At 39.4% G+C, this 12,265-nt stretch overlaps 1 protein-coding gene across 3 annotated transcripts in view; it reads right to left on the bottom strand.

Moving 5' to 3' along the window:
- The window catches only part of LOC139949632 (uncharacterized), a 61,699-nt gene that overhangs the window by 28,763 nt on the left and 20,671 nt on the right, over nucleotides 1-12,265 (bottom strand). For all 3 annotated transcript variants that reach the window (XM_071948072.1, XM_071948074.1, XM_071948073.1), the window contains 6 exons: nucleotides 10,867-10,994; nucleotides 9,060-9,311; nucleotides 7,238-7,366; nucleotides 6,344-6,457; nucleotides 4,994-5,110; nucleotides 3,519-3,635 (listed from right to left, as the gene is read on the bottom strand). In XM_071948072.1, the coding sequence (XP_071804173.1) occupies nucleotides 3,519-3,635; nucleotides 4,994-5,110; nucleotides 6,344-6,457; nucleotides 7,238-7,366; nucleotides 9,060-9,311; nucleotides 10,867-10,994 (857 nt within the window). The remainder of the gene's footprint in view (nucleotides 1-3,518; nucleotides 3,636-4,993; nucleotides 5,111-6,343; nucleotides 6,458-7,237; nucleotides 7,367-9,059; nucleotides 9,312-10,866; nucleotides 10,995-12,265) is intronic.

The raw sequence follows: 12,265 nt of genomic DNA, 5'->3' as shown, positions 1-12,265 counted from the left end.
AAACAGAAGCCACTTCGTCTGGTGATTGTGTATCGGCCACAAAGGAAAAAAGATGGCAGGGCTACAGCTCCATTATTTTTCCCAAGAGTTTTCCATTCTTCTTGAAAGATTGATGACAGAACCGAATTGTCTTGTTATAGCAGGAGATTTCAATTTCCATTTGGATGATCACAATGATCCCAATGCATCTATGTTTCTTGACATGATTGTATCGGCAAATCTTAAGCAGCTTGTACACTTTCCAACTCACGTTAAAGGACACACACTTGATTTGATTTTGACTCGGGCTTCAGATGACATAATCTCTCAGATCTCATGCACGAGTTATTTACCATCTGATCATGCTGCCATTAATTGTAAACTAACAATTAGCAAACCAGAACCTGTGAAAACTAAGATCCAGTTTAGAAAGTTGAAGGTCATTGATATTGATGCGTTCCACAGAGACATCCTGCAGTCTAAATTACATACCGGTACCTGTCTCTCGGATGATGTGGATGAACTGATCGAGCAATACGAATCGGTACTCAAGAGTCTTCTTGATAAGCATGCTCCTGTGATAAATAGGACAATCACATCCCGACCTCGATCACTGTGGTTCAACGAAGAATGTCACGAGGTCAAACAAAATCTCAGAAGGTTGGAAAGACGCTGGCGAAGTTCGAGACTGGAAATTGATCATCAAATATTTGTTCTCCAAGCTGCAAAGTATCATAAAACTTTACTGCAGGCCAGGAAGAATTACTATTCACTGGAACTGGATGTCTGCGGCCCTCGGGAGTTTTTCCTTAAAGTTGATAGACTGTGTCGGACCACATCTTCTAAAACGTTACCTAGAGATGATAATTCAAGTCCATCCTTAGCTAACCGCCTGTGCACTTTCTTTGGAAATAAAACTGACAAGATAGTAACCTCCCTTCGTGAAACATCGCACCAAGAATTAACTGATATCGTGTTTCGGTCCACTGATCATAGATTCATGAACTTTTGTGCTGTAACTCACAGTCAAGTTCAGGGAGTACTGTCTGGTTCCAAGTCAACCACTTGTGGATAAGACCCTTTTCTAAGTGATCTTCTGAAGAAGTGTGCTGCAGAGCTGATTCCATATATCACCAGAGTCGTGAATTTATGTCTTACCAATGGACATTTTCCAGAAACTTTCAAATATGCGCACATCACTCCTCTGTTAAAATCAAATAAGCTTGATCCAGAGGACTTGAACAGTTATCGACCTATCGCTCACTTGAAGTTCCTCGGAAAACTGCTTGAACGGCTTGTGGTCTCTCAGCTTCAGGAATATCTGATGACTAATAACTTGTTTGCTAGCGCTCAATCTGCATATAGACCAAATCATAGTTGTGAAACTGCTATTGTTAGAGTCGTTAATGACATTTTGATGGCCCTTGATAGTGGTAATGAAGCCATTTTGCTGCTTCTTGACTATTCAGGTGCTTTTGACACCATCAGTCAGCCTATTTTATTATCACGCCTGGAGAAAAGATATGGGATAGGCGGAAATGCACTGAAACTACTCACTTTCTTACCTTAAAAACAGAAGTCACTCTGTAGTTATTGGAAGCTCTAAATCTCATATTTATTCATCCACCCATGGTGTCCCTCAGGGCTCTGTCATAGGCCCTTTGGCATTCACTTTGTATTCAGCACCACTGCAGGACATTATTTCTCACCACAATTTGAAATGTATGATGTATGCAGACGATACTCAAGTTTATGTATTCATTGAAGATGGTAAACAATATGATGCGGTTCAAAAACTACAGGCTTGTGTTTTAGATATAAAATATTGGTCTGTTCAGAATTATCTCAAACTTAATGCAGATAAAACCGAGGTTCTTCACTCTACCAGTAAATTCAGACAGAGTCATCAACTCGAGTCTTTCATCCTTGATGACATGACTGTCATTACAGTGGCAGATTCTGCCAGAAATCTTGGCGTCAAACTTGATAACCATCTTACAATGCATGCTTATGTAAATGATACCTGTAGAGCTGCTTCATTTGCACTTCATAAAATTGGTACAATACGGTCATTCTTAACGAGAAATCAACAGAAAGACTCGTCCATGCACATGTAATGTCTCGCATTTATTTTTGTAACAGCATTTTGTATGGTCTTCCTGAAGAACATATTAACAAGCTTCAGAGAATCCAAAACTCTGCTGCTAGATTGGTGACACGTACTCAAAAGCGTGAACACATTTCTCCTATTTTGCATGATTTACATTGGCTTCCGATAAAACACCGTATTCAGTATAAGATACTTTCATTAACTTTCTTATGTTTGCAAGGTTTAGGCCCAACTTATCTCCAGGAACTCATCCAAAAATATCATCCAGTTCGTAATCTCCGCTCTAAATCCAGGTCTCTCTTAGTTTGTCCCTCGACTTTTACTAAATTTTATGGGGCCAGAGCTTTTGCAGCAGCAGCAGCAGAATTATGGAATAGTCTTCCGGACACCATAAAACAAGCTCAAACAGTGAATTTATTCAAGACGAAGTTAAAAACACATTTATTTTTGCAATAGCCTTCAGTACTTCTTTCTGTATCAACAAAATTTTCCTTTTGTATTTACTTCACATCTCTATTAACTTTTACTTCTCTTTTGTTTTCTTCTCAAAGCGCATAGGGACATCTCTGTGATTGTGATATGCGCTCTACAAAAATGGTTCATTATTATTAACTTGAGTGGTATTCAAACCAACAACCTCCGGAAACATGCCGGCACTCTAACAACTGAGCTTTCTAGCCCTATTGTAAATTGGCGGTCTCCGTATTCTGTCAATATCTTTGTTCATGGGTGCCAGTCAGAAGCCATACTAATGACTGCAGAGTAGCCAGGGATCACACCCAAACTACGATACAATCTGGAAAGCAGCAGCCAGGTGATGCAACCTTTGTTTCAGATATCAATATAAACCACAAGGGAAACTGACTGGGTACCCTTTTAAATGATTTTTGGGTGTTGAACAAAGAATTGACTAGAGTGGGATTCGAACCAACGACCTCAGGATTAACCTGCCCCCCTTACCAACTGAGCTACATGTATCTAGCCCTGTAATATGGTGAATGCATACACGGTACAGGTGTCTTTCTGGTCAAAACTACTCCTCACAACTTCCTCCATTCATACATGGCTGAGATAAGCATGCAGTTGACTCTAAACAATTCAAATATTACATTCTGTCACTCACACATTGATTTATAGTAACCCTCCTACTGTATGACCCTTTAATAATGTGGTGAATGCATCTACACAGTACAGGCATCTTTCCGGTCAAAACTACATGTACTTTAATTGTTAAATTGTTCAGTTGAATGGTTTGATGAAATGGTTGGTAAACCTTTGTTTGCAACCGACAACCGAAATTGATGAATTTTTCAGAAGTTGGGTGTACAGTGTGTTGATTGAAACTGCAAGATGAAAATGGATTTACACTTTTCCAAAACAAAAGAGAAACTCTCAGAAAATTATTTTGATGAAGAGGAAAAAAGCTCACCTATTGAGCAGTCATCTCCTGTGTAGGCACTGTCACAGTAACAATAAAAGGTACCAATTATCTCATTACACGTTCCTCCATTCATACATGGCTGAGATGCACACACATCTGATGAGTCTACACAAATCAAACAAACATTGGTGATCAAATATGTATAACCATTAATAACTTGCATATCCTGTAACTTTCAATTATTTACAAATGTTGATTTTGAGTCTGATAAAATACCTTTCATTTCTATCGAGTACTGAAGACAAAAACAATCATTGTTCTCGTTTTACCCTAAAGGTCAGGAAGATTTGTTTTTCGCATTTTGCTTAGAATGAAATTTCTTCCTTGATAAAAACAGGATTACCAACCGAACTTCCATTTTGTTGCATTTCCTAGTTACTGGTATTCAGCTGTTGTATGGTTATGCTGAAAATCACATGGAAATTTGGTTGGTAAACATGTTTTCATCAAGGAAGAAATTTCATGCTAAGCAAATTTTTGTTCTTAGCAGCTCTATGAAATTGGGCCCTGGCCTGGTGGTCCAGTAAAATTTAGAGCAACAGTCCGAGAGGTCTTGTGGATTTTCACCACAAATTTTAGCAAGACCCTTGGCCGGTTTTGATTTGTCCTTTGTTGGTCTTGTGTAATGCATGAAAAAGAACCAGTTACACTTATATAATAGAAGCTGATTGCGCCACAGCTCCTTATTAACACTTTTATAAGGTGTAAAATAGATGTGACTTGCATTTTTTTCCACACTCACGAGGACTCTATCTATTTATAATTGAGCGCAGAAGATTTTGTCTTTTACACTTTCCTTCCTCTTTAAAGACACTATTGGTAATTGTCAAAGACCAGGCTTCTCACTTATTGTATTTTAACATATGCATGAAATAAAATACCTTTGAAAGGTTGAGCCCAATTAGTCGTCGAGGTTGCGAGATAATAATGAAAGAAAAACACCCTTGTCACACAAAGTTGTGTGCTTTCACATGCTTGATTTTGAGACCTCAAATTCTAAATCTGAGGTCTCAAATTCAAATTTGTGGAAAGTTACTTCTTTCTTGAAAACTACGTCAATTCAAAGGGAGCCATTTCTCACAATATTTTATATTATCAACATCTCCCCATTACTCGTTACCAAGTAAGGTTTAACGCTAATAATTATTTTGAGTAAGTACCAATAGTGTCCACTCCCTTTGAAGAAGAGAAGAGTGCCTTACAGTCAATGGGTACGTTCGATAAGCTTCCCCGAGTCGACCCCGCAGTGCTCACTTGGGTGAGCCCCTGACAAGAGCTTATCGAACGACCACACTCGCCCTCTCGTGGTGATGGCATGCACCTCAGGTCACCCCCAAGTGACCCACTCCAGAAGCAGGGCACTGGGGGCTGACCGGTGAGCCCAGTTAAAGCTATTCGAACGTACCGGGGTCAACCCAGGGAAGCTACATGTAAACGAACGCACCCAATAAGGACTTAATTACCTGTATCACAAGTAGTTCCTTGGTAGCCAGGGAGACACAGACAGATAAAACCACCAGTGCCGTCACTGAAACAGGCTCCTCCGTTCAAACATGGATTTGGACTACAGCCAGCCACAGCTGAACAAAACAATAGAGCATGTATATTAGAACACCATCTATGGGGGTCAAAGCCTGGCGGGTAGAGCAGAAAGCACTACCCCACAAATTTTAAGAAACAATCATGGTTAAGTGCCTTGCTTAAAGCCACTGTACACGTGTTAGACGAATTTGTGTGCTATTAGATAGGAATAAAAGACTTCTAGCAAGAATGTATTTTACTATTTTAGTGAGAAATTACCTCTTTCTCAAAAACTTAGTTCAGAGGGAGTCGTTTCCTACAATGTTTTATACTATCAACAGCTCTCTAATGCTCGTTACAAAGTCAGTAAGTCAAGTGAGTAATTACCAAACATTTACCTTCCCTTTAAGGAATGTAAAGACCTGGCCTCGAACCTACACTCTGCTGATCAAGCACCAGAGCACCAGGCCATGACACACCACAATGTAAGGTATGGATGAAAGTTAAAGGGAAGGTACACTATTTGTAATTGTCAAAGACCAGTGTTCTCACTTAATATATCACAACATATGCATAATATAACAAACATGTGAAAATTGGAGCTCAATCGGTCATCGAACTTGCAAGATAATAATGAAAGAAAAAAAACACCCTTGTCACACGAAGTTGTGTGCGCTTAGATGGTTGATTTCGAGACCCTTATGTTCTAAATCTGAGGTCTCGAAATCAAATTTGTGGAAAAATACTTCTTTCTCGAAAACTAAGGCACTTCAGAGGAAGCCGTTTCTCACAATGTTTTATACCATCAACCTCTCCCCATTACTCGTCACCAAGTAACGTTTTATGCTAATAATTATTTTGAGTAATTACCAATAGTGTCCACCGCCTTTAATATACACCTTTCAAAACCATGATGTAGAATGTCATGGCTATGTGGTTTAGAGCATCAAAGTTCTGGTGGTTAAATCACTGGAGTGTGGGTTTGAATCCCGGTCTTGACACTTGTGTCCTTGAGCAAGATACTTTACTATAATTGCTTCTCTTCACCCAGGGGTCAAAATGGGTGCCTGCGAGGGTTGGCCTAGAGGTTGATTTGTGTATGAATATGCCTTTGGAGTGTAACAGCAACTTGGAGCTGTATACTCCCCAGAGAGAATTGTCCCAATGACCAGGGCACTAGTGTGTAAAGTGCATTGATATGGTTATTGTGAAACGCACTATATAATAATTTGTTATTACTATTAATATTATTCCCTATTAGAAAATAGGAAACGAAAAACAAATATTCTCACCCTCAGAGCAGGTTTCCCCACTGTAGTCGCTAGGACATAAACAAAGAAAATTGGAGACTAAATCCAGACAGCTTCCTCCATTCAAACAAGGTTGAGGATCGCACATATCAGAACCTAAACAAATAAAACGTTTTATATAGAGTGACTGCAGCATTTTCACCTTTTGGTATCTCCTTCATTGTCCTTGAGTTATTGAGTTATTGATTACAAGAAGATTTTGGGAACAGTATTCCAAGGGCTAAAAAAGTCAATTAAAGAGCACAAACTATTTCATTTGGAGAGAGAGAATTTTATGTTTACTAGGTAGGCTTTGAATTCAGTCTGGCATTTCTTATCCATCGCTAAGATCTAGCACTTGCTTCTTGAAGGGTGAATATTTTCATATTCGTCAAAAATTTACTTTCTTTTTAATTTGATTTTTTATTAAAACAGGTTTTTTCCTGACCATATATGCATAAAATAACAAACCTGTGAAAATTCGAGTTCAAGTGGTCGATGAAGTTGCGAGATATTAATAAAAGAAAAAAACACATCCTTGTCGCACCATGGTCACAAGAAGTTGTGTGCTTTCAGAAGCTTGATTTCGAGACCTCAAATTCTAAATCTGAGGTTTCGAAATCAAATTCATTGAAAATTACTTCCTACTCAGAAACTACGTCACTTCAGAGGGAGCTGTTTCTCACAATGTTGTATACTATCAACCCCTCCCCATTACTCGTAATCAAGAAAGGTTTTATGCTAATAATTATTTCAAGTAATTACCAATAGTGTCCACTGCCTTTAAACTTGTGTTTATGTATCTTTTACTGTAGATCTATGTATTTTTACCTTCTCCATTTTTTGAAAGGTTTTGTTGAAATAGATAAATAAGTAACATGTCTTCAAGTGACTCACCCCCATTTTCGCAATCGACACCTGTGTAGCCAGGCTGACACATGCATTCATAGTGGTTTCGATACTGCTGGCAAAACCCAAAGTTTTGACATGGCTGAATGGTCTGACAACTGTGGTCCACATTGGTGTCTGCAAAAAGAATATAAGTAGGGTTGAAAAACTTTGCATGGTGGGAGTAACATTAGTTGACCCCTTAGAAAATGGAACTGCCGGGAACCCATCAGAATTCTTACAGGATTCTGGCAGAATCCTGACACATGTGTCACAACCAGGACTGGAACCCATACTCTGCTGAACAGAAACACCAGAGCTTAAGTCTAGTGCCCTTATCCGCTCGGCATCGACAAGCACTTTCCAAAAAAAATATTACTTCCGGGATCCCGGTTGAGGTCATTCGATAGAACCTGTGACTCACGGTGGGATTTTTCAAAACTTGGATCCCAGTGGGATCTTTTTTTTTACTTGGTGGCTGCAAAAAAAATATGTAAACTTTATAATAATAATAATAATAATAACAATAATAATAATAATAATAATAATGGTTGCTTCTTATTTACAGTGCTCTTATCCACCCCTCAGAGACGCTCAAGGCGCTTCAAGATTCAGTGTTTTCCTGCAAGGTGTTGTGGACCTACATTTCAGAAGTGTGAGACCAATTCCTTTACATCATGTAGCACCATGTAATGATTTAATAATAGTATAATATCAAAGTCTTTTTTAGCGCACGTATCTACCAAACAAGGTACTCAAGGCGCTGAGTATAGACAAACTTTCAGAAAGATAGGTAATTGCAGTGATGAATTTTGAGACCCAATTATTTAGCACCTTATAATGGTTTACAAGGTGCTACGGCGCATACAGCAGCCACAGCCACGAACACAAGGGTGAACCCCTTCTCTTTTCGAAAAGTGCACTGGGTTCTTTAACATGCGTTACACAACACATGGGACCAACAGCTTTATGTCCCATCCGAAGGACAAAGCAATGGTTAAGTGTCTTGCTTAAGGACACAAGTGTTACGGCTTTACAAGGTGATGTGGCATAATATGCAGCCCATCAAACCAGGAACATCAGGGCGAACCCCTTCTCTTACATATTACACAACATACGTAGGGACAAATGGCTTTACCTCCCATCCAAACGATGCAGCAATATTGGTTAAGTGTCGGACACAAGTGCCACGACCGCAACTCCAACCCGCACTCTGCTGAAAAGAGCTCGAGTCTGGGCGACAAGCACTTTCTAATAAAATATTACTCTCAAGGCGCTACAGAAAAGATACTACATAAGTATCAAGCTCTCAGAAAACTACACAAAACATGACTGTTAAAGGCAGTGGACACTATTGGTTATTACTCAAAATAATTATTATCATAAAACCTTACTTGATTACGAGTAATGGGAGAGGTTGGTAGTATCAAACATTCTGAGAAACGGCTCCCTCTGACGTAATGAAGCTTTCGAGAAAGAAGTAATTTTCCACAAATTTGATTTTGAGATCTCAGATTTCGAATTTGAGGTCTCAAAATCAAGCATCTAAATGCACACAACTTGGTGTGACAAGGGTAATTTTTTCTTTCATTAGTATCTCGCAACTTCGACGACTGATTGAGCTAAAATTTTCACAGGTTTGTTATTTTATGCATATGTTGAGATACAGCAACTGCGAAGACTAGTCTTTGACAATTACCAATTGTGTTCACTGTCTTTAATAACTTTAGTCAACAAAAGTTGCTGAACATGGGTTTGAAATGTGCTGAGAGAGTGAGTTTTCTGATAAAAAAAAAATAGACATTATATTATTATTATAAGTTTTATTTACCTTCATAAATATGAAGACCACTAGCTTTTTGAAATGGCTCTGTCCCGTAATTTTCTACAGTTGCGGCATCTAAGCTTGTGCGTAGAAGACTATATCTCCAATCGGTCCAGTAGACAAAACCGTCATACACAGCGACGTCGAACGGATGGATGTCATAGACAGTAAGATCTACAAGAATACTTCGACCATTTCCATCGAGGTCTGAATATTCGATGCGATCCGTAGACGCATCACACCAGTAAAGTCGGCCAACTGTTGAAAGTATTAACAACAAAAATTGAAGATTCTAATAATGGGTTAGATTTGAAACGCTGCATGGTGGGAGTTTAATCAGCAGAGGCTTGCGGTAGCACCATGTGCAAATCTTTTTTGAGTAGTGTTCAAAATATTGCCAACCACCGATTCTTTTCAGAAACAACACTACCCAAAAGAGATTTACACATATGCACTGCACTTATCCTTAGCTAGATCAAAGCGCTTTACAATTATTATCCCTGTACATCAGGGCCCAATTTCATAGAGCTGCTCAGCACAAAAATTTGCTTAGCATGAAATTTCTTTCTTAATAAAAACCGGATTACCGACCAAATTTCCATTTGTTACACATTGCTCGTTACTGGTATTCAGCTGTCGTTTGCATATCCTGAAAATCACGTGAAAATTTTGTTGGTAATCGATCTGTTTTAATCAAGGCAAAAATTTCATGCTAAGCAAATTTTTGTGCTTAGCAGCTCTATGAAATTGGGCCCAGTGCACTTTTGTCCTGCAAGGTATGTGGAACTATGTTTTTAAGTGTGAAACATATTCCTTTATAGCATCATGTGATGGTTTACAAGGTGCTGTGGCGCATTATGCTTCCGATAAGCAGAAACACCAGGAAAAACCCCTAGACTGGACCCCTGTCTTTATCTGCAAGGATATGATTTGATATGAAACGGTTGTTAATGACCAGTGCTTATAACCAGCTGGCTTCCGCGTGTCAGGCGCGCAAGCTTATCACGCGGAATGCAATTCAGAGCTTTTAGTAACAGCGCGTAATCTACTTCTTAGCGCTACGCGTACACACAACACACGTGCAACAGACTCTTCACAAAGTTTTTGACAAAAATATTTCAAACCTTGAATTTTCAACTGTGAAAGTGTCTGTAATTGTATTTTTTTAAACGTTTTTTTAACAAAAGGGCATTTATGAATGGGAAAACAAGAGTAGTGACTCGTTCTTAAATGTCCGTTTAAAACCTTGCAGGGTCGTTGCTCTGCGCTAAAGGCCCGGGTCTTTATCACACGCCAATTCGACCCTGCCGGCTTTAAACGGCCGTGAAGAACTCGTCGCTACCCTTTTATTCCCTTAATTACTGCAGTGACTAAAAGCTACCAGAGTTGGGTTTGTTTTGATTGGTCTGAGGTCACCTCGGATGACCAATCAAAACACACATATGGAAAGCTTACTTTTGGTCTTCTGTATGATGTGCCCACGTACATGTGTATTGTATACAGTTTGCATGTAATGTTGGTTTAGAATTTGACTGCGTATCTCTATGTGAAATGAGTGGAGGTCAAAGGTGAATGTACAAGCCGGCTGAGGGGCCGGTGCTGGGGGGCCGGTCTTTGACAATATTCACAAGCCTCGAAGTGTGACGTCAAATGTTCAGGCTAGGATAACTCCTTCTCTTTACAATAAGTGCCATGGGTTCTCTTATGTGCATTACACAACACACAGAAACTATGACTTCACATCCCAGTGTCTAAAAAGACACAAGTGTCATGACCGCGACTCGAACCCACACTCTACTGATCAGATTATCACCTTGAGAGTCCATAGCCAGACCATTTGGCCAGCCCAGATTTGTATCGACCAACACCCTACGATCAGATCCATCTGTGTTGGCTCGTTCAATCTTTGGTGCAGTACCCCAATCCGTCCAGAACAGATAGCTGTGGTAAAATAAAATACATAACAGTTTTTGTTTAAGAGTTAGCTACAAATTGTTTGTATTTAACAAATTATAGATTCATTCTTGCGAAGAAAAAAAAAATGACAGCCTATTTTACATGAAGCAATCCAAGTCAAATTAAACCGCAGTCAAACAAAATATGTAACAAATAAGGAAACCTACTAGGTGAGCATGGTGAGCAGCATAATATATAATATAAGTTATCACACAAGCGCGAGTGGAATACGGAAAAATATAGCGCTTCTGCGCCCCATATCCAACGAGGCCGAAGGCCGAGTTGGATATGGGACGCAGACGCGCTATATTTTCCGTATTTCCACGAGCACGCGTGTGATAACGTATTTATCTTCAAGCAAACTTGGCGCGTGACATAGAACACACAAGACGCATGGTAGTGATATTAGCCGTGCAATATAGGTTTTTATATAGTTTTTTTAGGCAATATAGTTTTTTTTAAGCGCGAGTGGAATACGGAAAAATATAGCGCTTCTGCGCCCCATATCCAACGAGGCCGAAGGCCGAGTTGGATATGGGACGCAGACGCGCTATATTTTCCGTATTTCCACGAGCGCGCGTGTGATAACGTATTTATCTTCAAGCAAACTTGGCGCGTGACATAGAACACACAAGACGCATGGTAGTGATATTAGCCGTGCAATATAGGTTTTTATCACCAGTCCATTCTGCCAATCTGATTGGAGGATTAGCACGTACTTGAAGATAATAGATATTATAATAGGACCCGCGAAAGTACTGAGTATACAGTGCTAACACACATCGGTTTACGGGTAAAAAAAACAAAATTAATATTCTTTATCCCGATGCAAATTTAACATCTATTATATCGTTGCGGTAACCACTGCCAAAACATAGGATTCGAACTGCCTCTAGCTGCCGGGCAACCTCAGTAGTTGGTAAGACACTGCTCTAGAATTTCAAGGGTCGTGGGTTCGAATCCCACCGGAGTAACATGCCTGTGATATTATTTCACAGGACTCGGGGAAGTACTGAGTATACAGTGCTAACACACATCGGTGTATGGGTAAAAAACCAAAATTAATATCTATTATATCGTTGCGGTACCCGCTGCCAAAACATAGGATTCGAGTATGGTGTATGGGTAAAAAAAAATTAATTAATACTCAGCATAATATAGTTCAATCGGTCGACAAACTTTTTTCAGAACGGTTTTCCTTGCAAGTCATAGCATGGCTTGGATTATTTTGCACCCAAACACTGCATGAATTGAAC

Source organism: Asterias amurensis, chromosome 17, assembly GCF_032118995.1.
Source record: "Asterias amurensis chromosome 17, ASM3211899v1".
Lineage (NCBI taxonomy): Eukaryota > Metazoa > Echinodermata > Asteroidea > Forcipulatida > Asteriidae > Asterias > Asterias amurensis.
This window is presented reverse-complemented; position numbering and strand designations above follow the sequence as displayed.